Source organism: Apis cerana, linkage group LG4 (genome assembly GCF_029169275.1).
Source record: "Apis cerana isolate GH-2021 linkage group LG4, AcerK_1.0, whole genome shotgun sequence".
In the NCBI taxonomy this organism is placed as follows: Eukaryota; Metazoa; Arthropoda; class Insecta; order Hymenoptera; family Apidae; genus Apis; species Apis cerana.
In genome coordinates this window covers 10084029-10110380 of record NC_083855.1, presented here as the reverse complement: position 1 = coordinate 10110380, position 26352 = coordinate 10084029, and the positions used below count along the sequence as shown (strand labels likewise).

The 26352-nt window shown below is 33.0% G+C and overlaps 2 protein-coding genes across 11 annotated transcripts; both read left to right on the top strand.

Annotated features, from left to right (window-relative positions):
• The first annotated feature begins 1 nt into the window (after position 1).
• On the top strand, positions 2–26082 carry LOC107996060 (ankyrin-2). 8 transcript variants are annotated; one of them, XM_028665875.2, is made up of 28 exons: positions 2–131; positions 3108–3209; positions 3320–3452; positions 3631–3794; positions 3941–4096; positions 4168–4296; positions 4371–4568; positions 4710–5006; positions 5607–5804; positions 6111–6257; positions 7258–7407; positions 7560–7700; positions 7870–8025; positions 8144–8440; positions 8574–8757; positions 8951–9070; positions 9199–9229; positions 9416–9433; positions 9841–10065; positions 10156–10301; positions 10392–10600; positions 10689–10893; positions 10987–11176; positions 11263–11401; positions 11480–11759; positions 11858–12007; positions 15732–24726; positions 24827–26082. In XM_028665875.2, the coding sequence occupies exons 1-27, from the start codon at positions 90–92 to the stop codon at positions 24710–24712; spliced, it is 13188 nt and encodes a 4395-aa protein (XP_028521676.2). In that variant the 5' UTR covers positions 2–89; the 3' UTR covers positions 24713–24726; positions 24827–26082. The 8 variants fall into 8 exon arrangements, with proteins under 8 accessions (XP_028521676.2, XP_028521674.2, XP_028521673.2 ...); XM_028665873.2 differs by having other exon boundaries at positions 9196–9229; XM_028665872.2 differs by having other exon boundaries at positions 9145–9229.
• Positions 12410–15715, top strand: LOC107996088 (uncharacterized). Of its 3 annotated transcripts, XM_062074051.1 has the most exons (3): positions 12410–12624; positions 12773–13916; positions 14314–15715. In XM_062074051.1, exon 2 carries the CDS (start codon positions 12886–12888, stop codon positions 13888–13890), a length of 1005 nt encoding a protein of 334 aa, XP_061930035.1. In that variant the 5' UTR covers positions 12410–12624; positions 12773–12885; the 3' UTR covers positions 13891–13916; positions 14314–15715. The 3 variants fall into 3 exon arrangements, with proteins under 3 accessions (XP_061930035.1, XP_061930034.1, XP_061930033.1); XM_062074050.1 differs by having other exon boundaries at positions 12412–12624; positions 12779–15715; XM_062074049.1 differs by lacking the exon at positions 14314–15715 and having other exon boundaries at positions 12413–12624; positions 12773–14292.
• Positions 26083–26352: the final 270 nt, after the last annotated feature.

Sequence of the window (26352 nt, the reverse complement as noted above, 5' to 3'; positions counted from 1 at the left end):
TCCTCTGACCTACGTTTTCAGTATAGAGCATAAGAAATATACGTATACGTAAAACTTGTCAAACGAAATACACAGTTTATTATTTGGGAATGATGACAGAGGAGGCATTTCCACCGATCATTAGGTTCCAGGTAAAAATGTGTGAAAGTAACATTTTTCAAAGAATGTGCATCATATTTGTGCACACTTATATATTGCTATATGACGTATTTTTAAAATTTCTTTCCTCTTTTCAGTGTCATCGAATTAAATATTTCCGGTTTTTTAAAAATAAATATTATAATAATTTTCGATGAACGATATTTATATTATTTCTTAATAGAAATTTGTTTTAATGTCGATATTAAAAAGATATCGATTGCATATCATTCTCTTTACATTAATATATTTATGTTGTAATATTGGCGAAAATCCAGTGTTCAAGAAATTAGAAACTATTTTTAGAAAATTTATATTATTAACATATTGTTAGTTCATGAAATGAAATCACAATGAATTAAAAAATTCAAACAAATGTTGATTTCACATAGCTAAATATTTTAATTTTTATATTATTTTTGAAAATTAAATACAAATAATAACGCAATATTTAATGATTTAATTTATATATTTTTATTTGGAAATATCTGGATTTGGAATAATCTGAATTTTAAAAACATATAATATTGGAAAATATATTAAACATAATTTTAAATTCTTTATTAAAATAAACAATTTTTTATATATTTTTTATTTTATAACAATCAAAACATTCATTTTTGCAAAACTTTTTTTAAAAAATATCTAATATACATATATTATCCTGTTTCTTTAAAACATAATATTATTTTATAAAATGTAATAGTACTAATAAATGATTATTTATTCACTGCATTTTATAATTCTCTTTAACCCGTCACAATTCATTTTTTGTTATATCTATAATGGAATTTTAATAGATTTTTTTTGTGACAAAAAGATTGTAAGAAAATCAAAATTATTACTTTCATAAATATAATAGTAAAGTAATAAATTATTTAAAGAAAAAACTTTTTATTTGATAATCATTTTTAAATCTATTTAAATATTGCACATGCGTATCATCTTTTTACATATTATCATTTTTTTCATTAGTATATACCATATTAATATATACTATAAAATATTGTATTTTTATTTTAACCTCTTTTTTTTTAGAATTAATTTACATATAATAAATTTTTAATTTTTTATTATATGAAAGTATTTATTATTAATATAATTATTATACTTACTTGAAAATAATATAAATAATAATATTAAAAAATTTTGTTTTATTTTATTTAATTTATTGTTCAATAAGACAAGAACAATAAGATAAAATTGTATTACGAAACATATTTATGGTAATATTTACTCGGCCGATAATTTGCACGTTGTAAAACCTGGCTAATTTTCCTAGGTTGCTATAAGAAAAGAAATATCTAGAAGAGGAAGGGGAAAATGCATATATATATATATATATATATATATATATATATATTTTTAAGTTTGATAGGCGCGTGCGCATAGTGATGATGAGATTCGATATATCGCATGAGTTGGTGGGAGAAAAACAAGGACAGATATTATAGGGGGTGAGAAAGCAACGATGCAACCCCTGTTTTTCAATCGTTGCCGCTCGATTCTGCGCCTTAGTTTGGTATACGGGGCGGCTCCTATATTCCTATTCACCTTTAGCGTTACCCCAGGAGTGCATGAATGGTGATTTAACGCGTACCGAGAAAAAGAACCTTCGTGTCCAGCAGGTGCTGGACAAGTGAAAGAATCATAGTGCCTAGAGTCTCTTATAAAGCACAATGGTTACAGATAGTGCCAGTCAGGTATGATCCTATATTCATTTTGCGTAAGAGGTGCCGGAATGTCGCCGGTATTTTTTCCTTCTTCAACTGATCGAAGGGTGTGAACTTTGGAATGATACATTAAAATAATTTTATTTTTTTCGTTAATAAAAAGTGCGTTATATTGGATTTTTAAATGATATATTTCTTTTATATATTTTTTTGATTACAATACTAAATGTGAAAAAACAAAAGAAACTTTAGAATTCAGCTTGATAACCATAGATAAAATAAAAAGAAATAGTGGGAGGGGATGATTGTAAGCAAGGTATAGACACGATATAGGTACATAGATGTTTTATAAGCCGGTTTTTGTCGTGTGGTTACCGTTTTCCAGATATTAATCGAAAAATAATTCGAATAATATAAGTAGTCATAAATAACTTAATGCAGACAAAATTCATTAATCAAGTAAGAATACATCAAAATTGTTGATAGGATAAAGGTCATGGTCAAATTATATGTATTACTAGCACATAACATAATCATTCGAATTTGAATACAGTAGTCAAATTAAAAACAATGATTTATAAATTTTTAAATGTGAACGAAAAGATAAATATTTCATAACAATATTAGTATATTAAATTTTTAAGTCATTTTTTTAAAATAAAAAACATTTTTACTGCATTTTATACTGCACTTTATGCTGCATTGAATAAAAACAATATTATATTATAATTATTTTTTATCTATATAATACATTATATAGATAATAATTCATATAATTGATTTATATGCAATATGTTGTATCACATGCATTGTACATACATGTTTTATTCATTAATGATTTATAAAATAGAAAGATTTTCTTAAATTTCTATTTATTCTATTTCGATTTTCGATTTGTTGTTTTTTAAATAATATTATTAAATATACAATCAATAAGAAATCTAATTAAAAATATTTTATAATGAAAATATTTAAAATAATTGTATTATAAGCATTAATTATGTTGCATTGTTAATTAATAACTAATCATTAATATATCTTTTATTCAATTTAAAATATATTTAATAATTTTTTTTTTATTTTATTTTTTTTGAAATTTAATTTTTAAATTTTTAAATTTAAAATTTATTTATTGGAAATGAATGTAATTATTGTAAATGAATTTAGGAAAAATATTTTCAAAACATTTGAATTATTTTGTAATAATTTACAATAATTGTTAATATTGAAAATTAAAATTAGTAAATGAATATTATTATTTATATATTTAATATTGATGTACTGTTTCATATTTAGGCTGACGACACGACAGCATTTCTTCGTGCTGCGCGGTCTGGGAACCTTGAAAAAGTGATTGAATTTCTCGATACCGATTTAGATATTAATACAGCTAATTCGGTAAGTATTAAGATTTATAAATTCTTACATTTGTTATTTTCGTATTTATTAAATGTTATTTGCTTTATTCAAAATCAAAATATTTTATATTCTTGTAATTCATATTTCAGAATGGTTTAAATGCTTTACACTTAGCATCGAAAGATGGTCATGTTGAAATAGTAACAGAATTATTAAAAAGAGGTGCTACAGTGGACGCAGCTACAAAGAAAGGAAATACTGCGTTGCACATAGCTTCGTTGGGTAAATTTAATTTAATCTTTAATTACTATATAATATAAAATAAACTACAATAAGAAAACTAATATGTTTAATAATACATTTTTAAAATTATATTAAATTGATGTTATATATAATATATATATTATATTAAATATAATCATAAATGAATAATTGAACAAGATTTATAATATATTTTTAGCTGGCCAAGCGGAAATAGTAAATATTCTCATTCAGTATGGTGCTGCAGTTAATATTCAATCTCAAAATGGTTTTACACCTTTATACATGGCTGCGCAAGAAAATCATGATCAAGTTGTTAAATTGTTGCTCAGTAACGGCGCCAATCAAAGTCTTGCTACAGAGGTGAATATATGTATACAATTGATTGTATTATGTAACGAATATATGTACGTATTTATCATTTAAGTAACTGATAGTAACTGTATCATGTTTTTCATGTAATTTATACAATTTAGACAATAAAGAACTATAAAGAATGATTTTTTTAGGATGGATTTACACCTCTCGCTGTTGCAATGCAACAAGGACACGATAAAGTTGTCAGCGTTCTTTTAGAAAATGATTCTAAAGGAAAAGTTAGATTACCAGCACTTCATATTGCGGCTAAAAAAGATGATTGTAAGGCTGCTGATCTATTATTGCAGGTAATTTAAAATTTAAAATTAAAATGAACATTCACAATTCTACATTTACATTTTATTTCTATTCTTTTTAGAATGATCATAAACCTGATGTTACATCGAAAAGTGGCTTTACGCCTCTACATATCGCTGCCCATTATGGAAACGAAGAAATAGCACGTTTATTAATAAAATGTGGAGCTGATGTGAATTATTTAGCAAAGGTACGAATAAATTGATATCAATAAGAATTAATAAACTTGTATTTGATATTAATATTCTTGATTTCTTTTATCAGCATAATATAAGCCCTTTACATGTAGCAGCGAAATGGGGTAAAAACAATATGGTTAAAGTATTATTAGAAAATTCTGCGCAAATCGATGCTAAAACCAGGGATGGTTTAACACCGCTTCATTGTGCAGCAAGATCTGGTCATGAACAAGTTATTACCACGCTTCTTGAACACTCTGCACCTATTAGTGCACGAACGAAAGTATGTACAAAAATTTAATTATTATTAATTATAAAATTCATAAAGTTATTATATTGCCAATGTTACTGATGTGTATAAAAAATATAATATATACTACGATAAATAACATGTCGATTTTATTATTGAAAATATATTTTTTAGAATGGACTTGCACCATTGCACATGGCATCACAAGGAGATCATGTGGATGCAGCAAGAGTATTATTATATCATCGAGCGCCAGTAGATGAAGTTACGATCGATTATTTAACGTCTCTTCATGTTGCCGCACATTGTGGACATGTTAGAGTTGCGAAATTACTTCTGGACCGGAAAGCTGATCCGAATGCACGAGCTTTAAATGGCTTCACACCACTGCATATTGCTTGTAAGAAGAATCGAATAAAAGTTGTTGAACTCTTAGTAAAACATGGAGCATCGATCGAGTCTACTACCGAGGTATGTTAACAACTTTTTTTATTGCTTAAGTAATACTTTATTCTCTCAGAAAGTGCAACTTTCTTTTTATTCTAATTTTTATTCTTGTTTCAAATTATTTATATATATATTATTAATTTAAAATACTCATTCTTCGATCGATCATTATAAACAACTAACTTTTTTAATTAACTTAATGTATTTATGAAAAAAATCATGAATAAAATTTTTATTTATTTAAAATAAATTAATATTTGCGAAGCGTGAAATTGATTAATCACTAATAATGAAAAAATATTTAAACTAATGTTTTTTTTTTGTTAATATTTAATTCAAGAATCAAATAAAAAATATCTTTCATTTTTTACATAGTATTTATAAATATTCATAATTGAAAAAAAGAAAAATAATAGAAAGATATATTTTAAAGAATATAACAGGTTGTTTGGTTATTAAAAGACTGGTTAACGGTTATTTTATATAGATTCTGTTATGATCAATATAGATGATCATTTCTATGTATTCCATATTCATAAATATATCGAAGAAGAAAGTATATTCGTTCGAAAACTGTGGAGTCATAGTACTAAAATGTTAATAGAAGATACATATATTTTACAGTCTGGACTGACTCCATTACATGTGGCCAGTTTTATGGGATGTATGAATATCGTGATATTTCTACTGCAACACGAAGCCAATCCTGATGTGCCAACTGTTAGGGGTGAAACACCTCTACATCTGGCAGCTAGAGCTAATCAAACAGACATTATTCGAATTTTATTACGAAACGGAGCCAAAGTTGATGCTCGCGCAAGGGTAAGTAAATGTAAAATTGTTTAAAAACAATTATTTCTGGTACGATCAGATTTCGTTAATACTTTAACGAAAATCATATAAAATGATACATATAAATGATCATTGTGTACTTATTGTGTTATTATGTGTTTCGCACACTCCATTAACCAGTCTCATTTTTTATATTGATATTATTATTATTTTTGTAATAAATGCACATTTTATTGTTAATTTATTATAATAATTATTAATAGTACATATTATTATTATTATTATCTATATCTATATTTATACATATGATATGGCAATTGTCTTGATTCATTTTAGGAACAACAAACACCCCTTCATATTGCATCACGATTAGGAAATATTGATATTGTTATGTTACTTCTGCAACATGGTGCAGCAGTTGATACTACCACAAAAGATATGTACACAGCATTGCACATTGCAGCAAAAGAAGGGCAGGAGGAGGTAATGTACAAAGAAATTTCAAAGATAGCGGATTACATCAGCACGCAAAGTAGATTATATTTATTTTGGACAAGATATCGTGAATACCTTATATAGTTTCTGTAATTAGAAAATTTCTTATTTTCTGTTGTTACATATTTCCTTCTTTATCATTTATATTTTATTTCATATTCTGTTAATTAAGTTTCGTTTATACTTGTTATATTTTATGTTAAGTTATTTATATGTAATGAATTTTAATAAAATTTTTCATCATATTAATTACTTTTTGTTGCCTTTTTCTAGCTATCTCTTATATTATATCATTATTAACATTTTAGAAATTAATAACCATTTCTTTATTTTCATTTCGCATTTATTATATATGCCATTTAGAAGTAGCTGTAAATTGATTTTAATTTAAGGTAAGATATTAAAAAATTTTTTATTTATTTTAGAATATTGAGTAGATTTGTAATAATAATCTAATATATAATAATATTTATTAATTATTTCATATAGAATCCAATTAAATTAAGAATTTTAATAATATTCTAATGGAAAAAGTATAATTTTATTTAAAAAAAAAAAATATATATTTTTGACATTATAATATTGCAAATAATATTTTTATATGTTTATGGGCATGTTCATATTTTTTTAAATGTAATTTTAATTTTTTTAATTTTTTTTTATAATTTTTCCTTTTTTCTAAATATAATTTGAAATATAAAATTATGTGATATACTATTCCTTTGAAATAGTACAATCAATTCTTGTAAATCAATTTGTATTAATTACGAATCAATCAGATGATCTATATATGTTCGAATGATTTAGAATCGCGCGAAATTTGAAAGTGAAGATAAGAAAAGTTAAATTCATCGTTTTATATTTTTTAAATTTCTTTTCAATCATTTAAAATATTATTATATTATGCATCATATATATATATATATATTTTTTATTAGCTTGAAGAAATTAATTATAGTTTCACTTGAGTTCATATTTTCATATACAGGTGGCAACTATTCTTGTGGAAAACAATGCTTCTCTTAAGGCTACAACTAAAAATGGTTTTACTCCTTTACATATCGCAGCTAAATATGGCAATATGAGCGTTGCAAATATTCTTTTGCAAAGAGATAGTAAACTTGATGCACAAGGAAAGGTATGTATCAATTATATATTTTTCAAATTTTTTGATATTATTTTATATTATACTTATATTAGGATTATTTACAATTTAATTCAGTTAATTTTAATAACACTTCATTTATTATTTTTTTTAATGTTCATTAATGTAAAAATGTAAAATTTCAGAATGATATTTCTCCTTTACATTTGGCTTGCCATTATGATCATCCAAATGTTGCAAATCTTTTGTTAGAAAAAGGAGCATCTCCTCATTTAGCTTCTCAAAATGGACATACTCCTCTACATATTGCTGCTCGTAAAAATCAGGTAATATCATATTATATCCGAATAAATAGTAACAAAAGCAAAACCGTTTTATTTGAACGTATAATTTATCATTGTAAGAAATATAAATTAATATAAAGAATTCAAGAATTCACAAAACGAATTTAATCTTTAATAATCAATCTTGAAAATTTAATTGAAAATTTTTTAGATGGATATTGCTTCTACTCTCTTAGAGAACGGAGCAAACGCGAATGCTGAATCCAAAGCAGGATTTACACCATTGCATTTAAGCGCACAAAAAGGACATTATGATATGACAAATCTGTTAATCGAGCATGGAGCTGATCCAAATCATAAATCAAAGGTACGTAAAGTCGTTATTTAATTATAATTACAATAATATATCAATATTTTTTGATTTAAAAAAAATAATCTCTTGAGAAGTTAATATTTATTAAACGATGACGACTTTTTATATTTAGAATGGTCTCACCGCACTACACTTGTGTGCTCAAGAAGATTTTATCAAAGTGGCTTCTATACTCGTGAAAAATGGTGCAAACGTTGAAAGTGAAACCGAAACTGGTTATCGACCAATACATGTCGCGGCACATTTCGGGAATCTTTCGATGATTAGATTTCTTTTAAAACACAATGCAACTATCGACGTAAAAACTAATCAAAATTACACTCCGTTGCATCAAGCTGCTCAACAAGGTCATGCACATATTGTTAGTGCATTATTAGAAGGAAATGCTTCGCATAAAGCTCGAACGAATGTAAGTACTATTATTTTTTTCTATTTATTATAGATTATGCACTCTTTCTCTCTCTTTGAAAAATTGTACGATACTCTTGTGATATTTTATTTTATAATATAAAATATCGATTTATATGACCTATTTTTTTCAGGATGGACTGACTGCATTAAATATAGCTCAAAAATTAGGATATATATCTGTGATGGAGGTATTGAAGGGATTGTCTTATGATACCTTGGCGCCTGATAATAAAAATTGGGACGAGAAGTACAAAGTTATCGCACCTGAAAGTTTGCAAGAAACTAGTTTTATGTCTGATTCTGACGATGAAGGAGGTATGATTCTTTTACGTAATCAGACAATGAATATGTTAATATGATTAATTAAATTTAGAAAGTCAAGAATTATGTAAATAATTTTATGAATATGAATAGAATATGATGTTTCATAAACACGTATATAAACATTCACTGTTAAATAAAAAAAAATGTACATGAAACAAAACTGAACCGCGATATTCGTGTACAGGTTCAGATGCATTGATCAGCGAGCAGCCGTATCGATACCTTACAGCAGATTTGATGAAAAGTTTAAGAGATGATTCATTGCCTATTGATGTTACACGGGATGATCCAATACATAGACAAGGTAAAATATTTATTCCTTACTTTAGAAATGTTACGATAACGTTTTACGTAATGTGTGGCACTGTTCTCGACCAGTTACAAAAGAAGAAAAACAGGATTTCACTCAAAGCAATAATTATTGTCTAGCAGAAAACTTTGATACTGATGGATTTAATTTGGGGTATGTAAATATTAATATTAAATTTATATAAATTGTATGGTAAATAAATTATATCTTTATAATAAATAAATTTTAAAATAAATTATATCTTTAAAAAAAAATTACTTAATAATATGTAAAGTATTTGTAGCGTAAAATTTTATATGGGAATTATCATTAATTGAAATTAAATATTTTCATTTTTAGCCGACTTCATTTCAGATCGTAAGTAATTTTTATTCCTATGGTAGATAATGTATAATTGATATATTAACTTTGATTAAATATCCAATTTTAATTTTACTTGATACCACGTAATCGAAATAAATTGTGAGCATACATGATTTTAATTAAATTCTACTATATAAAATTGCAATTTTCACAAATTTTCACAAGTTTTAACAAATTTCTACTGTCGCTTTAAAATTTTTTAAATCACTCTCTTGTTAACGTAATTTTTAAAAATTAAATTAATATTTCGCTATGTTCCAACTGTATTATAAATTAGTTTAAATTCCTACAAGATTAAATTCACCGAAATTATGATTGTCATTCCAAAATCAGCAATTTCATATGGTATAAATTATATTTACGCCGTAAGATTTGTGTAAAAAGATAATTTCAATTTTTAGATTTTTAGTAAGTTTCTTGGTGGACGCACGAGGAGGTGCTATGAAAGGATGCAGACATAGCGGTGTACGTATCATTGTGCCACCACGTAGAGCAACAATGCCGATTCGTGTTACGTGTAGATTGATAAAACCTAATAAAGTTGCAAATCCTCCTCCTTTAATGGAGGGAGAGGCTTTAGCAACTCGTATCATAGAAATGGGACCAATTGGTGCTACGTTTCTAGGGTAAATATCAGTTTGCAAATCATTTTTGATTTTTTTCATTTGATTATTTTTATTATTCTGGAAACAATATATATTTATATTTCATTTTAGCCCAGTTTTAATCGATATACCACATTTCGCGTCTATTCGAGGCAAGGAGAGAGAGATCATTATTCTTAGAAGTGATAATGGTGAAACGTGGAAAGAACACGATAATTCTGCTGATAACGATATCTCTCTATTAAACACTCCATATGGTATTTTTAAAAATTTAAAAATACTTTTTACACCTTTTCAACCTGTTTACACATATATAATTTAACGTATCTATTTATACCTATTTGCAGATCCTCAAATGAGCGCTACTCATTCTGGCAGAATTACCCGTATAATAACAACCGATTTTCCCCAATACTTTGCTATTATCACGAGAATCAAACAGGAGGTTCACGTGATTGGCGCCGAGGGTGGAATTTTAACATCGAGTGTGGCCAACGACGTCCAAGCAGTCTTTCCACCAGGAGCATTAACAAAGAAGATTAAAGTTGGATTACAAGTAATTTAAATTGCTATATTTCGCATCAGGAAATTTTTATGTTGGGTGAATATAATCGATGGCCGTTCCTATTTTATAACTTTTATAGGCTCACGTCATTCCGGCAGAGCTTACAGCAAAGTTACTAGGAAATTGCGTAGCTGTTTCACCTGTAATAACGATCGAGCCGAGAAGACGAAAGTTTCATAAACCAATCACCCTTACGATACCTGTACCACAAGCAGCAAATAAAGGGATGATTAATCAATATGGTGGTGAAACACCAACATTACGACTTTTATGCAGTATTGCAGGTAAATTAATAATAGTTATATTATATCAGTTATATATTGATAAATAAAAATATCCAATATATTTCTTTTTATTATTTTTCATTTTGAATTTAGGTGGAACCAGTGAGTCACAATGGGAAGATGTTACTGGGTCGACACCATTAACTTTTATGAACGATACAGTGTCCTTTACCACAACTGTATCCGCTCGATTTTGGTTAATGGATTGCCGAAATATAGGCGCAGTTCCAAAAATGGCAACCGAATTGTATGAAGAATCGTTATTTGTGCCATATATTACAAAGTATGCATATCAATATTCAATTAAATTATACGTAATCGTTTTTTCTTATTCATAAAACATTAATTTTTTTTTTTTTTTTGATACAGTTTTATAATATATTCGAAACGAATGGATGTGCTTGAAGCAACATTAAGAGTGTTATGCATGACCGATGGAAAAGAAGGAATGCACACTTTGGAAAGGCAAGAGGAATTTGTCGAAATTGTAAAAAGCCGCGATGTCGAAGTAAATAATTGTTGATTATGTAATTTCAATTTTATTTTAATTCCATCCAGATATTTTTATGATTAACTTTCGTTCCAGGCACTCGATGGGAAAGATCTTTATATTGAATTCAGTGGAAATTTAGTACCTGTGACGAAATCGGGAGTACAATTGAAGTTTACTTTTAAAGCTTTTCGTCAAAATCGTTTATCTTTTCACGTAAAAGTGAAAGATCCGTTGTTGGATCCGGTTGCTAGGATGCTGTTTATGCGAGAACCGAAAGTAGCGAAAGGAGAACCGCCTCAACAACCAATTTGCGTGTTGAATATTGTTCTTCCAGAAATTATAACTAAAGTTGAAGTACAAAAGAAATTGAAAGGTAAATTTTTTTCTGTAATATATCAATATTATATACAAAACTGGGAAAATTAATGTTTAATTACAAAATATAACGTTTCGTTCTTCCTTTCGTTGCAGATTATGAAGATTCGAATATTATTAGTCAAAAATTGGATTCTTATGAATCGAAATACAAGATGGAACAAAAAGAGAAAGGCGACGAACCTAAGGATATTTCGCCTTCCGAAAAGAAATTTATTACCGACACCTTGCAAAAAGAACGAACAGGTATGATATATCTATGTTTCTTTACTTCATATTAGATTAATGATAACGTTAGAGCAATGAAAAAAATTTGAAAATGTAAAAATTATACGAATCGCAGTGAAATTTATTTAAAGGAAACACTAATTGAATTTAAATTCAAATGCAAGGTGCAAAAAAGGAAATTTTGTATATTCCAGCATAATAAGAAATTATTTATTATAATACATGAATTGCTTTAACGATTATGAAATTTAGATATAGATATGTATATATATATATTCTTATTAAACAAATGACTTCATTATAAAACTAATTAATAGTGATAATCGATATTTATAAACTTTAGGTAAAATTTGGTATTAAAATATTAAAGAAAACATTGTTTTGAAAACAATTTCATTTCGTGCAGTAGAAAAATTTCTACTGTAATTCTATTTTCGTTTAAGAGGGCATGTTAATCTGCTTATGTCTCGAAAGTCGAGTGAGGCTTCTATAATTTAATTACGTATAACAGTATCAACAAACGTTCGATAGCTATGACGAATTCATTTAGTTTGTTCTGAACCATTGGAACTACCACTACTTTTAAAACCTATCTTCTTCTTTCGAGTATCATTCTACCACAATTTTCTTATAACGTGAGTTTATTTTATTTAAATCGAGTTGAGATATTGGTTACACTTTTTACGTTTGCCTTGTTTGTCCATAACACACCAGTTATAACATTGTTATTACATTTTCGTTCGTTTTAAACATTAATTTCCATTTCTTTCTTATTATTTTCAGTTTCAGGTTTTTTTAAGTTCTTTAGTAATTTGCACTTAAGATCTGCGCGCTAAATCTTAAAAAAAAAAAAAAGCCAAGAAAGAAACCTATTTCCAAGAGAAATTTACGTACACATGGAAGATTCGAGTGAGAAACAAGAAGAGAAAGTGGAAATGGAAGATAATTGTACCTTGGAATCACGGAACGAGAATGGATTATCCGTAGAAAAGAGCGTGATCGATACAGAGTCTTCGAATCGAATTAATGAGCAATCAGAGATTGATCAAAATGAAAAAAATACTACGGAATGTCCGCAGATCATTGAGGAAAATTTAAACTCGTCCAAATCGAAAGAGACTGGGACGAAAACAAAGCGTAAAATAAGATCAACGCGTAGAAGATTGAACGCTATGATTAATAACTCGTCGTTACATTTCTCTGACACCGATTCAGAGGGAGAGTTAACTACGATTAATTCGCAAATCAAACCTTTGAATAACACGGAAAAACCGATTATTTCCGTCACATCTGAAGTCATAGAAAATGAAAGCTCGAATTATTTATCACTGGATGATAAAGATTTCGTTAAGCGTAATAATTTCATTGAAAATATGACAGACGTGGACGAAATTTATCCAAGCGAATTAGAGAACGAAGAAAAAGAGAATCAAGATCATCTTAAGATTGTCAATACTCCTTTCCAGACAGAAACGGATTTTGAAGATCTCGAAGGAGAAGACGAAGTGCAATCACCTATCCATCTGAAACCAAGATCTGATATATTTTGCGACTATAGCGGGGAAACGATCACGACTAAGGAAGGTGATGGACCATTCTCCGTGGAAGTGCGAAATAAAATATATGGAGAGGATAGTCCACGGAACGAGACTTGTGGCGCCACGCCAGACATTGTGGTTATGTCGAATACTGACGAAGAAGACATGGCTGTATCCGGGGATGAGGACGAGCAAGAAGCTTGTTGCAGTCAAAAAGAATTATTCGAAGATTTGGACGTTCTTGTTGCGTCTCAAGTTATTATGAAAAATAAAATGGAGAACTTGTTAACTGTGAAAGAAATCAGTGATGACGGAACTAGCGATTGTCATACCGATGTAGAAGACGTTGATACGATTGAGTAGATTATAAATTGAAAATCATGTGGACGGTAAGAACACGAATTTAAAGAGTCCGCTTTTTAACAGATTATTTCATGTTACGCAAATACTGTAAGAATTTGATCTGTATTAGATCTAGTTTATTCTAATTAAGTACTGAAGACGATGCAAATGCATTGAATATTATCTTGTATGTTAATCGATATTTATTATAATATATACATGTTATTTTTATTATATATATTAAATTATAGAGAATATGAAATGAATTTCATACGACTCGATATATTATGTTGTTATACATAATATCTATGAAAAAAATATTCTATGAATACTAAAGAATTGCCTATTTTATATTCAATATTAAACTGAGAATATTAATAATTTTAAAAAAATAGAAAAATATATATGCATATATATGTTAAACTCTCTCTTATATATTTATAGGATCCTAAAGTGATTAACAATGATGTCTTATCCTGCATTTATGTAATTTTAAATACAAAAGATGTTTGTGCTGCAATTATAGAAATATATATTTTTCATTATAATTTGGATTATTTTATGACAATACTACTTTAAGACAAAAATAAAATTTTAAATTTTTTTCTGTAATTTCTCATATATCTTGGTTAACAGGTATGTTAAAATTTTCTTTTTTATATGATAAAAAAGAACTCAATTAAACCATAATAAATCATTTTTTACTGATATATTAATATTTTTTTGCGATTGTATTTGAAAACATATAAATATTAATTGACTGCAATTATTACGTACATAATAAACATATTTATATGTATAATCAATTAGATTCAAAAGTAAGAAAGAAAGACGAGTTTTCTATTTTAATATTTTTAAAATTTAATTTAATTAAATAAAAATATTTTTTCAATATATTCATATATTATTTTTGACAAAATTATTTAAAAAACTTTTTAAAATATTTTTGTAATTTTATATTTAATCAATTATCAAATATTGAAGCATTAAATGGCATCTATATATATATGTATATTTTTTTTAATCAAATTATTTTCTAAAATTAATTTTCTATGGAAACTTTTTCTTTCCTTTTTGCACCATGCTTTGAGTACAATTTTTATTTGGACTTTAACATATCGAGTGTTTTAATTATAAATCTTTTGAAAGATTTGAAATTGACTTGAAAAAATTAACAAGAGAAATTGTTAAAAACAGATTATGTATACACATGTCGCAAAAATTAACCGACTAAAATATTTCTGCTTTAATGTTATCATTTAATATTAACGCAATATTCTGTACTTACTTGCAGACAAAACTGCCGTCCTCAACATTATCATAGACAACCGTATGGGATATTAATTTTAAGTCTCGAAGAATACTAATTATATTTATAGATATTAAAAAAAAAAAAACAAAAAAAAATAACAAAAAAAGAAAAAAGAACAATTAAAGTTTATAGAAGAATTTAGAGTTATATGTATTATATTATATATCTATATATTCCTGTGTGCATGTTAAAATTTTAAAGAGAATTAACAATGCCTCGATAACCCGAGAGTTATTTTTGAAATTGTATTTATTCTTCTGAAAAAAAAGTATTATTGTTATTATGTACAGTAACAAAAAGTTTACGACAATGTTGTATCTCTATTAACATTTAAAGAAAATGAAATAAAATAAAAGAGAGAAAAAAAAGAAAAAAAAAATCGTGTTTACGAGTTGTACACGCTTGTAAAACTTTAATCGCATAATCCTTAATAAAAAGTTAATATTAACGCGAGATTGTAAATATACGTGAGAGAAAAATGTATTTCATTCATTACAATGTACCGTTATCTAATAAAAAGTAATGTGAGAATAATTCTTGGTTGTTCTAGATGCTGTTACTATCCACGAATTCCTTGCGCAAAAAGCGGCTTCTCCCCTAGAATCTGTAGATGCTAGTTATCCCAGTAAAGTAGTCGGGCAAGAGCAAGATTTGTCGCCAAGTGTCGAGAGACAAACCTATTCAGAGAAGAGGAAATTCTGGGAGGATATATCAAGGAAACGGGAAAGTTATCAGCGATCGGAATCGGAGGTGTCGAGAACCTCGCAGTTGACGATAAACGAGAGCGACAGCGAGTACATACAGAATGTAATCACCGAGGACACGGCAGACATTGGCCAGCAGCAAATCGACAAGTCTGAAACGTTAGAAGATTTGAACGTGCCCGATATATCCGAGTGTTCTGTGGCGGAGAAAGCGCAATACTTCGAGGAGCAAATACAAAAAGAAACGACGAAACTTCCGCCCAAGTTGCATCAACAGGATTCGTTGAAATCCGAGAAAGAGAAGGTAACGAAGATTAAGATAAGCGAGAAGGAGAAGGTGGATAAGGATGAGAAGTATGTGACTGAATTGAAACAGAAAAAGATAGAGGAGAAGAGGATGGAGATTGTTACGTTGCAAAAGGAAGAACAGAAAGAAGGTGAGAAAAAGGAGAGAAGATTGTCTGATGAGGATGAAAAGGAAAAGGATGAAAGTAAATACGTGGAAGTAAGCGAGGTAACATCTGCGGTGTCTGTGTCTGAAAAAGAATTGGAGAAAGAAAAGGAAGATTATGTGAAACTTGATGAAGTCGTAACCGAGGTATCTGTAAAACCTGAAAAATTAGAGAAAGATATTGAAAGGTTAGAGTCTACGCCTGTTATAACATCTGTAGAGAAAATTGAGAAAATTACGATAGGAATGGAAGAAAAAATGATGGAACCGTCGATGATTATCGAAGAAAAATCGGTTGATGAGATTAAACGAGTGATTGAAGTAGAGAAAATGAAAATTGTGGAGGAAACTCCCGTACTGATAAAAGATCAATTAGCCGAATCAAAAGTTGAAGATGTTGTGAAGGAAGAAAGGAAAACAGTTGTTATCACTGAAGTACCTGCACAAGATATCGTAGAAGATGTAAAAATAAAAAGAGAAGAAGTACAAGAGTCAATTACACAAGTAAGTATAAAAGAGATGGAAGAAGAGAAACTAAAGGATGTTACAAAATCTATAGAAGTAAGCGAGCAAAAAGAAAGACTGAAAGAAGAAATAGAAGAAAAAGTGGAATTAATATCGGAAGTAAAAACGAAAGAAAAAATTATAGAAGAGAATGCAGAAGACAAGAAAGTGGAAGTGAAAAAATCTATTCCTGAAGTGAGTGTAGAACGAGAAACGATAGAAGAAACTATAAAAGAAAAAGAAAAGGACGTCGAAGTTACGAAAATAGTTATTCACGAAGAAATTATAAAGAAACACGTAGAACCAGAAGTGCAAGAATTTATTGCAGAAATTGGTCCAGAGGAAAAAATCGAAAAGGAAAGCACAGAGCAAAAAGAAGAAGCGGAAACAATTGTTACAGAGACAACTACGAAAGAAGAAACAGTGGAAGAAAGAATTGAAGGAAAAGAGAAAGAACCAGAAAAAATAGATACGGAAATATTTTTACGAGAAAGTATTAAGGAAGATGTAGAACAGAAAGAAAAAGAAGAAAAAGAAATTGTGAAGCAAAAAGAGGAAAAGAAAGAGGAATACGTAGAAGAAGTTACTACAGATATAAGCGATGAACTAAAAGAAATAGCTACCGAGAAAAAGCAGGAAGAGATATTAGAATCCATTACGGAAAGAAAAACGGAAGATGTGAAAGATGAAGGTGAAGAATTAAAAATGGAACCTGCGAAGAAAATAGAAAAGGAGGTGGAAGAAATTATTACAGAAAGGAAATTACAACGAGAGATAATCGCAGAAGCGGAAGCGAAACGAGAAAAAGCGCAAGATGAAGTTGCGGAAAAAGTCGTGGAAAAAGAAGAAAAGGAAGAAAAGGAAGAACAAGAAGTTGTTACAGATTTAACCGTCCGAGAAAGAACATTAACGCCAGAAACAAAAAGGGAGGAGGTCATTAGGGAAAAAATGGGTGGAAGACGTATTATAACGGAAGAAACTACTATCATCTATAAGGTACAGAAAGATGGTACTCTGGTGCAAGAACAAGTATTGAAATCCGTTCAAGTGGAAGGGGGAAGCGACGCTTTAGGCGCATTAACCCAAATGCCTGAAAGTAAAATCGAGACTAAGGTAATTCATGAGATAGAATCGATTGGCGATGTCAAACCTGAGATCACTTTCTCAACGGATATTAAACAGGAGATGCAAAAGTTTATGGAGGAAGAAAGAAGACCAGAAGTCGAAGTTAAGGAGGAAATAAGACTGATTGAAAAAGAAAAATTGGAGAAAGTATTTCCTGAATCGATTGTAAAGGAAGATAAAGAAGTTAAGGGGAAAAAGAAAAGAGGAGAAGAAGAAGAAGAAGAAAGAGAATTAAAGAAAGGAGAGAAAGAAAAAATTTCACTGCACAAAGAAATAATAACTGAAGTTGAAACGAAACAAGTTAAGAAAGAATTCGAGTCGCGTATTCCTATTTCAACAGCAAAGATGGACAAAGATAAAATTCAAAAAGAAACGAAGCTTAAAACCACGATAGAAGAGAAACGTGTTCCAAGTAAACTGGAAGTCGATAAAGAATTAATCATAGAAAAGGAAGATATTTCGCCAACGACTAGAAAGAAGGAATTCGAATCTCGAATACCGAAGCGTGTCGTGGATGTTAAACCAACGTCTGATAAAGCTGGAAAGAGGGATACGCACGTAAGAAAAGAGAGCGAATCGTACACGATAACGGAGAAGAAATCGAGCGAAGAAATAACTTCAAAATTGGAGGAACATTTAACGACGAAAAGCGAAACGCAAACATTTTCGAAAACTTTCACCGATCCTCAGGAAGCTTTTAAAATGTTCGAGGATATGGATAATTTAGGAAAAGGTAGTGAATTCGCAACAGTGACGTCTAAGATCGATCATAAAACGTCGACCATGCTGGAGAAGAAAGAAGTTGTATCCTCGGAGATCTCCACCGGCAAGGACAAGGTTATCACGCACGAGGAGAAGGAACGGGTGGAAAAGAAGAAATCGTTGGAATCGCAATTGAAGAAAGAGTCGCCGACCGAAACGTTGGAAGAGAAAAGCACCAGGCGGGAGGAATTGGACAAAACGGCGATTCAAAAATTGTCGATGAACTTGACGGACACTCAAAACATAATAGACGCGGCCGCGTCCGAATCGAGGGCTGAAACGAAAAAAGAGGAGATATTTAAAAAGTTATCGGACGAAGAGGGAGTGACGACTCAAGAGGCAGGTAGCAGTATATCGAGAGAGAGCGACGCAGACGTAGCTATACGAATAAAGAAAGAGATTCCTAGGAAAGGCTACGAGGAGGATGTGAAAGTGGTGGAGGGAAAAGCGACGGAAAGGATATCGAGGCCGGTTGCGGATACGGATCAAATCGAGACACTCGCTCAAGGGGAATCGCACAAAGAGACGAAAGAAAGTTTCAACGTTGTTCAATTCGTGCCAAGCGAGAAGAAGAGAATGAAGGAGAAGGAGAAGGAGAAGGAAGAGTCGGAATCGTGGAAAGAAGAGAAGGAGGAAGTAGCGCGACCGAGTGTAAGTTTGGAGGAGCAGCAACGGCAAAAGTTCAAAGAGATCGAGGCGCGTACCATAGCGGAAACTCTGATTCAATCGATCGAGAGCGAGATTGAAGCGAAATCAGCGGCGGATTTGAAAGCGGAGTTACTCAGCAAAGGATATTTGGAACAAATAATAAGCGAAAGCGTGGAAACGGATCACGAGAAATTGGCGGATGACTTGACACGCAAATTCGAAAGTATCATGAAGAGAACGGCGCAGGAGAAGGCAGGGCGCGTGGAATCGCCGCCGAGGTTCAGATCGTCGATACAGGAGGAATCGTTGGAGAAAAGTTCGACCAGGGACAGTATAAGCGTTAGCGAGGATATAACCAGGGACGAGGAATCGTCGCCCCACGAGAAAGAAGAAAGTTTCCCCCTTTCATCGTCCCAGGCTAAACTCCAAGACAGAGATATTACCATGAGCCCCAGCAGCATATCAGAACAGATAGATTTCGAAGAAACGATCGACGTGGATACGAACGAGTTGGAGAGCGTGTCGAAACCAACGATAAGCCCGCAATACGAGAAACAACGATCGAGCAGCCAGGTGAGTTTCCCTCCTGATAAGATGGTGTCCGAGATTTCAGGCGCCAGAGTTTTGGAAATACTGGAACCAGGTATGGACAGTCAATCCAGAGAAGATTCGGTCGACGTGCCCTCGTTAGAGATGGACGAGCATAAAATATCGGAACAGACTAGTAGAGGAATACCATCGTTGCGCGAGAGCGCGGAAATGGATTCGTTCGAGAAGTTGGCTCAAGAACGAGATATCACGATCAGTCCTAGCACCGTGTCCGAGGATACGAATATAGATTATTCTTTGGTGCAAGAGTCGTCTCATCCTATTGGAGGATCCCAAAGAGAATTGCCTATGATAAGCACGAAAAGAGCGGACAGTTTCGAAATCGAAAGTCCTCCGCTCGTTTCGCCGAAACCGAAGCTTCGTGGCCTCGAGATAATTAAGCCTGTCGATTGGATGATCGGTGACGAGAAGATCGAAATATCGGAGACGTTGCAACCGTCTCAGATCTTTAATCAAGAATTGGAGGCGTACGAAACGATGATCAAGAAGAAGGAACGATTGTCCTCGTTGGACGGATCGACGGATCACGAACAGGAGTCCGGTACCAAATCGTCGGAGGACATCAGTGTGATAGAATCGACGAGAGAGGCAGCTGTTGCGGACGATCGTAAACCTACGAAATTCACCGTGATTCCCGTCAGCGAGCAAGATTTTGAAAACGAATTGGTGGAGAATAAATTGGACGTTAGTTGTCAGGAATTGGTGGACACGTTGCAGCGCGAATACGACGCAAAAACTCCTATCGAGGAATACGTGGAAAGTACTCAACAACAAGTTGTCGCGTCTACCGATGAAACGATGGAATTGGAAAAACACGAAAAAGAAGTTTTGCAAGTGGAAAAATCGGTTGTGGAAGAAGAACCTAGCGATCCAACTACAGTCGAAGAGCAAAGGGTAGAAAAGAAAGAAGAGGTGAAAAAAGAAGTGAAAGAAGAGGTGAAAGAAGAGGTGAAAGAACAAATGAAAGAAGAAAAGAAAGAAGAGGTGAAAAAAGAAGTGAAAGAAGAGGTGAAAGAAGAGGTGAAAGAACAAATGAAAGAAGAGGCGAAAGAAGAGGCGAAAGAAGAGGTGAAAGAAGAGGTAAAAGAAGAGGTGAAAGAAGAAGTGAAAGTAGAGGTGAAAAGAGAAGTGAAAGAAGAGGTGAAAGTAGAGGTGAAAGGAGAGGTGAAAGAAGAAGAGACGATGAAGAAGGAAGACGAAAAGGAGGAGGAAAGAGGGAAAGAAAAAGAAGAGGCGAGGGAAGAGGAGAAAGCGAAAGACGATGGGTTGGCTAAACCTTTGAAAAGCGAGGAAAGTAAACAGGAGAGAGTCGTGGCAAAGCCGGAAATCGAACTGAAATTAGAGAAAACAACCGACGAGTTGAAGGAATGGACGGAAGCTTATTTGTCGAAGATGAAACCGTTGAGCGAGGATTACAAAAGGCATATGGAGAAAGCTACGGAGAAGCACGACAAGCCTGGAAGATCGACGACAGTTCCTTCCGACACTTGTGCCTTGAAAATAAAAAAAGATGATCTCTCTAGTGTTGATTTAAGTGCACGATACGCTATAACCGTTCTAGATCAGGTAGTTAAAAAAGAGATAGCCGAGGTGAAGGAGTCTTTAGAGGCGGCTAAGCAAGACCTGATAGAGGAATTAAGCGAAAATAGTGAAACTGTGATCCAAATAAAAGATTCCCCCTCAGAGTTCCGGTTTAAATTACAACCAATTTACCATTTTACCGAATCCATTCCCAACGATTTACCATTTTTATTCACACCAGCGTATCCTGCTGCCGAGCAAACCCACGAGTCGGATACCGAAGCGACAAAGAGGGAATCCCCCGTTGATGAATCCCAATCGAAATGCGAGACGAAGGATACCGATCGAGGCGAAACGGAGATGGATGATGGATCCGGTGGTATCGAGGAACCGATACGTCAAACGCAAAAGGATACACCTGTGATTAAAACCGATAAGTCTGACGTAGAGACTGCTGTAATAACCGTCCACGAAGATACGAAAGACGAGGAGGAAGCCCGCGAAGAGGAACATCCTAGCCCCGTGCCTGCCAGCATGTCAGGCTCGGACATAGACAATAAAGACGAAAGTTCTTCTTTGGCATTACCGCGCCCCGTACTTAGAAGACGCCAGAAACCCGGTAGAAGTGCTAAACGCATCACATCCGACAGCGACGCGGACCTCGGTTCTAGTTCCGGCGAGAGTAGTAATTATCAATCGTGCGACTACGAAATCGGTAGCGGTAGCCGACCTAGTTCTTCCGACGTGGAAGCGATGCAATCGTGCGGCGTACCTTCCGCCACTGCTTCGGAATACGAAACTGCGATGATGTCCGTCGAGCACTCGACCTCTTCCAAACCAACCTCGCAGGAGTATCAGACAGCGGCCACGACCATGAGCTCGCGCGAATCGATGAAGTCTCTGACCTCTTTGAGCTCCGGTCATCTTGGCAGCATCGACAGTACCAGCGAATTGTCCGAGACTCTGGTAGCGTCTGAAGCGGACGCGGATAAAGAGGAGGAGGAGGAGGAGGAGGAGGAGGAGGAAGAGGAGGAGCGCCTGGACGGTGCTCTGGACGAGGAGCAGACCGAACAGTCTGACTCTTCCGGTAGCGATATACCGATTGACGAGCCGATGGACGATATCTACAATCGGGCGCCCTGTCGTATGAAACGATCGTCCGAAATGATCTTCCCTCAAGTCCTCGAGGCGGCCGCTCTCGAGGAATCGCCGGCCAAGGACACCAAGGGTATAGACTTCGCCACGTCCACCTCGAGCTCAGAAGCAACGGGAGCTGGCCCTGTTCGATCCGTCGATATAATGACGTCGCGAGTTTCCGAGGACGGGGTGCAAAGTGTGTGCACTCAAGTAATATCGACTCGAGGCGTGGAGGCGGAGACAGAGGCCGAGGTCGAGGTGGGAAAGGTCGAAAGGCTTCCAGAGACGGGGACGGGTGAAAAGGACGCGGAGGAAGGGACAACGTTGGACGTGCAAGCGATCGAGTCCGAGCTTTTGGAACAGAGATACGGAAGCGCGACGGGGCAAGGCCCGATGAGCGAAAGCCCGGAAATGTCGATGCAAACGTCGACACCCTCTATAGTGCAACAGGCTTCGATGTCGACGTCCTCGACGTCCGGCGTGTCTATAGACACGGTGGTGGGGAAAGAGAAGTCGACGGATCGTCAATCGCCTGACAGCGATTCGTTCGAGATGGTCGACAAACCCGATATCATCGACGATTTCGTGGTCATAGAGGAAGTTGGCAGAGAGGCTGAGGAATACGATTCCGAAGGGAAAAGTATACGTATCAGTTCTATACCCCAGGTGATCGGCAAACAGTACGATCGGGATCTTGAAAACCTTATAACCGAGAACAAGGAAGATTCGCAAGTGTCGACGAGTCAAGCGTCGAAGAACAACGAATTGTTCGACTTCGAATCGGAGGAGAGCCCGCCTCAAGTCTCGAATGACGATCAATATTCCCAATCGTACTCGGACGACGAGCAATACGAGGGGGGGAAGAAATGGATAGAGATGCAATTCCACGCGGATCCACGGGTCTACGACATCGAGTACGATCGAGGTCCTTTGGAGGATATAAAGGAGGAGGAGATCACCGACTTCGAGGCTGGCAGCAGTAGATTCGGAAGCTTGGGCAGTCACAAAGAATCGATAGGAAGCGTGGGTAGTATGCGAGGCAGTTTCGGGAGTACGCCCGACTACGATGTCCTGGCCGGTAGGAAATATTTCACCAGGCCATCCGATCACGACAACGTGTCGTTGAGCTCGTTGCAAGAGTTCGAGAACCTGGAGAGCGCTGTCGCGGCTGAGAATTCTAGAAAATTGCAATGCGGCTCCCACGATTCCGTGAACAACGGCAGTCTTCCAAGGAGGTACATGACCAGCCGATCCGGCCACGGCGACGACATCTCGTTATCTTCGTTGAAGGATTTCGAAGGGCTCGAGAGAGCTTGCAGGGAGGCGCATTTAATCGAATTGCGCGCAAGGGAGGAGGAAGACTTGTTGGAACACGAAAGCCCCGAGAACAAGTACAAATTGGAAAGCCTAACGCGAACGAGGGTCGACACGAGCACGGCCGGCTCGTTCAACGCGAGCACATCGGGCTCGGACGATTACGAGAAGAGAATAAAAGAGATCGACGAGATAATACGGATAGCCCAGTCGAACGTGGAGAAGTCCGATCGGCAAGACGACACGACGGAGGACATTTCGCAAATCGAAATCACGGACGCTGAGAAAATTGGGTCTCAACCAGGCGTGCAACCTGTTTCGAAACCGGAGGAGGAACTAGAGGAACCGACCCCGTTGCCTCTTCAAAGAGAGAGCAACGTTATGGAGACGAGTACGGATTCCCTCGAGCTGGAGGATAATATGGATAAGAAACATCATCAATTATGCCGAAGTTCCGACTCGTTAGAGATGAAAACCACGCTAGATTTTCCTTCGTTGAGTTCGGACTCGTTGAACAATGTGCGAGACGCAAGGGAGATGCAGTCGGACGTAGCTGAACACGCGAGCAGCGTTAGGCGTATTTCTTCGGACTCGTTGGACATGCCTTTGCTCGAACAACAAGATTCCGAAAGGCCGAGCAACGAAGATGATCGTTCGGATGGTGTCACGTCGGACAATTCCTTGGAGCACAGATCGGATGCAGGGGAAACCGATAGAAGCGATAGAGCGAGGACAACACCGAGCACCAACACATAGGAATATTTTCGTAGGTATGTATTGTTGTCATGTACGAATTGCATGTAATAAAAATTGGCATTAAGACTGTTACTTTTGATCACCCGTTAATTCGCAATATTCATCTCGTTCCAGATAGTGGACCATCAAAGTGAATTTGTTACAACGTTGGTTCTTGAGGCTACAACGATGTATTATTGAACCAATTGAAATGCTTTACGTAATGCAACATAATATAATGAAAAATGAAGTACTAAAAGAAATACTTGCGCGTTGTGCATATGCAAGGTATTAAAATGCATTTATCTTTATTTTATGCGACGTTTTATAAGAATATAATTGTTTTATGATGCTTAAGTGAAATAGTTATTATCTTTAAAATATAGGATTGTTATTAAAATGAGGTAGAAACACGAATGACGCTTATTCATTTCGTATTAAAATTTATCAAAAAAAGAAAAAAAAAAAAGAAAAAAAACAAAAATTGTAATTGCTTTCGATCTACTTATTTCAACAATTATAAATTATCTTGCTTCGTTGTTCACGATTGTTTACAGTAATTAAGTTTATATCGCAAAAATTGTACTTTTTAAATGTTATTCTCGTATGTCCTACTTGTATGATAATACTTATATAAAAAAAAAATGTCATGTTTTTGTAAATTTTTCGATTATAACGTGTCTTTGTGACTACGCTTTCTTAAGGTGTTGACAGTTATGAACACTTTATATTTGCATACTGATTTTCAAAAAACGTTTACGAGTTTGCTCTAATACTCGTTAATCTTAATTGCAAGTGTTCACGAAAGAACAAAAAATATATTAATTAAATAGAAAATTTTATATACAAACTGTAATGTATAAGATCTTAGGGAAAAAAAATATATATATATAAATATACATATATATATATATATATTATCAAGAGAATGCATTCTCTGATTAATGTATGATGCATATGTGCAAATGTTATAGACATTTTTTGTATGCGAAGTTTTAACCAATTATGAGATATTGCTTTAATCTATTTGCTGATAATGAATTCGATGTATTTTATCGATCGTGAGAACGATTTTTAACGTTATGTCAAAATTTTAACGATGTTTTTCATTTATCTGTTTTTCATAATCTGTTTTTTCTTTTCATCGATGAAAATATAAATCTATATGAACAAAATAAAATATTCATCATTTATTGAAACCCCAATATTCTTTGCGATAATTGCTTGGACTACATATTTGATAGAACTTCAATTATTATAGCAATAACTTTGTCTATATACAATATATTATAAGTTTAATTAATAAATGCAAAAATCATGCGTACAAAACGTTGTAAAATAAAATGAAAAGAACAATGAAGAAATACAAAATACATGCTACACACACGAAAGTTTTTTTTCGGTAGTTCCTTGTAACCCTTTATTTAAAAAAAAATCGTATTTTCACTTACTTTTTATATAGGTATACACAAATCAACGTAATTTTTATTTCATATTATAACACAATACATAAATATGTTCTTTATAAATATATATGTATATCTTTTTCACACAAAAATTATTTGACAAGTAGAAAAAAACACGAAGATAAATGAAATTGTAAATAAAATTTTTAAATTAATTCTACGTATATATATATATACTACATATATAAGTTTATA

What these genes read in the sequence shown, in the direction of transcription:
- LOC107996060 (XM_028665872.2), top strand. Translation starts at nt 90, where the DNA reads ATGATGACAGAGGAGGCATTTCCACCGATCATTAGGTTCCAG. An exon ending in CACCGATCATTAGGTTCCAG is followed by an intron (nt 132 to 3,107) that starts GTAAAAATGTGT and finishes TTTCATATTTAG; the next exon opens with GCTGACGACACGACAGCATT. An exon ending in ACTTTTATGCAGTATTGCAG is followed by an intron (nt 10,894 to 10,986) that starts GTAAATTAATAA and finishes TTTTGAATTTAG; the next exon opens with GTGGAACCAGTGAGTCACAA.
- LOC107996088 (XM_062074051.1), top strand. Translation starts at nt 12,886, where the DNA reads ATGGAAGATTCGAGTGAGAAACAAGAAGAGAAAGTGGAAATGGAAGAT.